General features: G+C 43.0%; 1 protein-coding gene across 1 annotated transcript; it reads left to right on the top strand.

Moving 5' to 3' along the window:
• Positions 1-3,475: 3,475 nt before the first annotated feature.
• LOC114583331 (olfactory receptor 4K3-like) lies at positions 3,476-4,435 on the top strand. Its single transcript, XM_028704659.2, has one exon. It carries the CDS (start codon positions 3,476-3,478, stop codon positions 4,433-4,435), a length of 960 nt encoding a protein of 319 aa, XP_028560492.2.
• The last annotated feature ends 696 nt before the right edge of the window (positions 4,436-5,131 follow it).

Here is a 5,131-nt window from a genome sequence, read left to right as displayed (position 1 = left end):
ATAGTGTGTATGTAGCCAGAGTCCCCATTCAGGATAAAGATAAATTGGCATATTATTACAAAGCATCAAAATGGCATTGGAAAGTCAAATGGCTTATAGATGCCTGGACTGTGTAAAATATGTGGATCTGGGATTACACATTTTTATCTCCTTCGAAAATAACCATACTCTTGGGTAAACAAAGCTCTGATCTAAGTAGATCTTCAAGGTAAGATTCTGGAGGCAGAACATGGAATCATTTAAATGTAGTGGTCCAGTATTTGTTGATATAGAATTAATGGAAGGGCAACAATGATTCCCCATTTCCCCACAGACCAAATGGTTTAAGGCTAGGCACATTTTGAGAGCAGTGAACATTTGATCTACCACTCAGAGGTCTGTGTTTTGGGTACATGGGTACATGCATGTTCCTAGTGACATATGTAACAGGGTTGCCAGATTAGCTGAGCACCTGGGTAATGATATAGCCACAAAATGTATTGATAATATTAATATCATATACAACCTTCCTTCCTTCTTTGAAGATTAATAGAATTGGAGATCATTCAATTGGTTGAGTGCACATGCACAGTTTGGAGATTACCCTGTTTTTGATCCCTTGCCACCTACCCAAGAAACCAAATGAGAAGTCAAACCAATAAGCAATGCACCCCTGAGGACAGTTGTGTATCACATCCCTTAGTGACAAAGTATTGTTTTCTTCTCTAGCACCATTGGAGCAGATAACACACCAACAGATGCAGTCAAGCAGATATATCATCCACATAGATATTGTCATCCCCACACCAGCCACAGGCAGAAGAAGGAACTGGATCAAGCAGCTCCATGCTGATCAGGACAGAAGAAGTTGCTGTAGCAACCTCAAGGAATTTCTGTTGGATTTTGGAGGTGGGTGAGAAACCACTTGAGGATGTATTGCATTTTTCCAGAAGGCAGGTGCGAAACAATGGGAAGAATGACATATTGCAAACATCTCCAAGGAGCTCTCCTGCCATTTTCATCAACTAATCTTCTCTTTTCCATTCTCTAACTCCAGCACTCCAAATGCCTTTTGGTGGATAGATTGCTGAGTAGTGTGAGGACTGGTCAGCATTATTATTGTGTAATTGTCCACCCAGAACACTGAAGACTACATACTATACCCAGTTTCTGATATGATGGGCCTCTAAATCCTGGGGAACAGCTGTGGGAGAGGTCTACTGCACTTGTGTTACATTTGAGAAATTAGAACTGTCATTCTACATCAGACAGCAGCTACATACCCATGGCAGTTTATTCAATTTTCCTGATGCTTCCCTGTTAATTTCTGCATGTAATTAGAGCTTTCACATGACATAAAAGCCACTTCAAGAACTATAGGGGAATATAGGGAATATTTAGTGCTCATTTCCATATTAGTTGCAAATGATTTTTATTTTTTCTGGAAAGGAATAACATGGAAACTAGGACTAAATGGCACTATAGTTCTGGAAGTGATATTTGCATCATGTGAATGCAGAAATTAACAGTTCGTGAAATGGGAAAATGGACTAAACTGCAGTGTGATTTCAGCTTGTGACATCAAGCTGAGCACTTCTTATGGTGACTAACCAGATGTTACTTTGGAAAGGAATCACAAAATGGGGGGAGCTAATGCATCTGGCCTATTAATAATTCAATCAGAGCAACACACAATATTAAAACAAAAAAAATTCCTTCCAGTAGCACCTTAAAGACCAACTAAGTTAGTTCTTGGTATGAGCTTTCGTGTGCATGCACACTTCTTCAGATACACTGAAACAGAAGTTGCCAGATCCTTCTATATAGTGAGAAGGTGGGGAGGGGTATTACTCAGAAGGGTGGTGGGAATGGGTGATTGGCAGATAGCTGTGATGAGCCTGTTGACGACTCTTAACGACTGCAATAGGTCTTACAGGAAAAAGCAAGGGGTGAGAAGGTGAAAAATGGCTTTGTCATGTATAATGAGATAATAGTTTTCTTGCATATTCAGTGGGATACGTGGATTGTAGAGGGTTCTTAATTCTAAGACCCTTGGGTAGAATGTCCAGGTTCTTGCATTTAGTAAGAAAGAAGATATCAGTCTGTACCTGTGCAAGTTTCTTGGTGAGGTTGATGGACTTCCATTTCATGCGGCTCAATGTGGTGCCTTCCATAGTTCCAGTTACAGATAGGTAGCCGTGTTGGTCTGCCATAGTCAAAACAAAAAAAATTCCTTTAAGGTGCTACTGGAAGGAATTTTTTTTGTTTTGACTATGGCAGACCAACACGGCTACCTATCTGTAACACAATATTAAGTTAAGTCTTTGCACAACAAAAAAGTGGATACACTTCAGTAATGAAGATAGACAATGGATCTATCATATCCACCTTTGTGTGTGTGCACAGTCCTTTGATGCAGTCTCAGTCAAACACCCTGCCGGTGGAGCTGATGCTAAATGAAACCACTGTGTAAGGGCACAAGGCAGCTACTTATTTCTTCTCCATGGGCTCTTCTCTGTGGTAAATTCTCCTTGGAATCTCCTTCTGCAGCAGATCTGGAGTACCCAAATGGGTAGTTCTTCAGATATTCCACAAATTTAGATTGTATTTTGGAAAGTGGTCTGCTTCTTAGGAAGATAGATAGTTGGAAAGATGGTGTGTGTGTGTGTGTGTGTGTGTGTGTTGAAGAAGGACAATATATTTTAGAGGAGCTGCATTGATGGGGAAGGCTCATAGCCCACTAGTAGAGCATCTGCTTTCCATTTAGAAGGTCCCAGGTTCAGTCCAAGTAGGAGTGTGAATTTTATCCTCTAAAACTCTGAAAAACCACTGCCAGTCAGTGTAAACTATACTGAGCTATATGAACTAATAGTCTGACTCAATATAAGGCAGCTTGCTGTTTCCCTAAAAGAGGTGTGTGTGTGCACTACAGCCCTTCAGATATCTGTTGAGCTCCCACTCCCATCAGCCCCAGCTAGCTTGGACAATGGTCACGGGCAAGGAGCTGGACTCTGTAGGGCCACAGGTTCTCAACTCCTGGTGCAGATAATACTGAGTTGGATAGAGGAATGGACTTAGTATATGTTAACTTCCTATGACTAATGTATGAACAATTAGGATTGGGGTCCCAGGACCTAGTCAAGAATACAGTGGTACCTCAGATTACAGACACTTCAGGTTACAGACGCTTCAGGTTACAGACTCCGCTAACCCAGAAATAGTACCTCGGGTTAAGAACTTTGCTTCAGGATGAGAACAGAAATTGTGTGGCAGTGGCACAGTGACAGCAGGAGGCCCCATTAGCTAAAGTGGTACCTCAGGTTAAGAACAGTTTCAGGTTAAGAACGGACCTCCAGAGCGAATTAGGTTCTTAACCCGAGGTCCACTGTAATGGCAGCTGACACATAGCTACACCCTTTGCTAAGGCTACGATGGAAGTATCTCATTACCACCTTTTTCTCCCTTTCCAGTTTTTACAGTGATTTGCAAGAAGACAATGGCATGGGGAAACCAGACAATGTTGACTGAGTTTGTCCTGCTGGGCCTTTCTGAAACTTGGGAGGTCCAATTGGTCTTCTTTGTCTTCTTCCTCCTCCTTTATATGGCTACTTTCTTCATCAACATTCTCACCCTCTCAGCTATTTTCAGATGTCGCCATCTTTCAGACTCACCCATGTTCTTCCTCCTGGCTCATTTGGCTTTCCTGGACCTCTGCCTGTCCTCCTTTGCCACTCCAAGATCTCTTTTTGATTTCCTTGCCCAACACCATGTCATTTCCTTCCATGGCTGCATGGCACAAATCTTTTTTCTTCATCTCTTTGGAGGCAGTGAGATGCTCCTGCTGGTAGCCATGGCAATTGACCGGTACGTGGCCATCTCCCATCCTCTCCATTATGCCACACTCATGAATCGGCGGCATTGCATGGGGCTTGTGCTAGCCTGCTGGACTGGTGGGCTCCTCCACAGCACTGTGCAATTGGTTTTTACAATTAAGGCACCTTTCTGTGGGCCCAATCTTGTGCACAATTTCTTCTGTGACCTCCCTTTTGTCATCAAGTTGGCTTGCACTGACACCTACCCACTGGAGGTCATGATGGTCACCAACAGTGGCATTTTGTCACTGGTGTCTTTCGTCGCTCTGCTTCTCTCGTATGGATTCATTATTCATACCATCTGCTCCATGCCCCACTCTAAAAGGACCACAAAGACTGCTTCCACATGTACCTCTCACCTCATTGTCGTCACCATGTACTTTGGGCCCTGTATTTTTATTTACCTGCAGCCATACAGTCAATTCATGGCCGATAAAGTGCTCTGCATCTTCTACACCTGTTTCACCCCCTTGCTGAACCCAACTATCTATGCTTTGAAGAACAAGGAGATGAAGGTTGCTATGGGAAGCCTGCTGGCAAGGCTTTCTGGGAAGGTTTCCACTCAAGGCCAGCCCTATCATTAGTCAGCATGAGATGGCCACCTCAGGCAGCTTATTTTGGTTGTCACAAAAGAGGCAAAATCAATAGTTATTTAATTTACTGCTCACAGTGTGGAGAACCCAAGTATCTATGCATTAAAAAACAAAGAGATGAAGGCTGTCATTGGCAGTCTGTTGGCAAATATTTCTGGACAGGTCTCCACTTAGGGATGAACCTACCACTAGGCAGCAGAAGGCAATTCTTGAAATTGAATTTGGGTGTCACGAAAGAACAACAAATTTAATTTACTGATCTTCTTGCATTTATACATGGGGTGGAGAAAGCAGTTAGAGAGAAGTTTTTTTCTCCTTAGTCTAGAACCCGGGCTCATACAGTGGAGCTGAAAATGAAGTGCTTCCTTACACAGCACACAGCTGATGGGTGGGGAAGCTAAGTTTTTAAAAGTCTTTTTAAGAAACCTCATTCAACATTAGCTCCACCCACCCCTAAACTGATTTGCGCCTGGATGTAGACCAGATGTTCTCTGGGTGGTCTCAGGTCAAATGAGGTGCTGTGTGCCACCCTAGGATTTCTTTGATTTTCTACCTCAGCTACCAAAATAACTTGACCAGCCACTGGTACGCAAAGACCTATGCAGCTTGGGGACCAGGATACCGGAAAGACCAGCACACCCCTTATTTACTATGCCAGGGCATCATCTTATCAGGAGGTCCTGAATA

This window comes from Podarcis muralis, chromosome 13 (assembly GCF_964188315.1).
Source record: "Podarcis muralis chromosome 13, rPodMur119.hap1.1, whole genome shotgun sequence".
Lineage (NCBI taxonomy): Eukaryota > Metazoa > Chordata > Lepidosauria > Squamata > Lacertidae > Podarcis > Podarcis muralis.
This window is presented reverse-complemented; position numbering and strand designations above follow the sequence as displayed.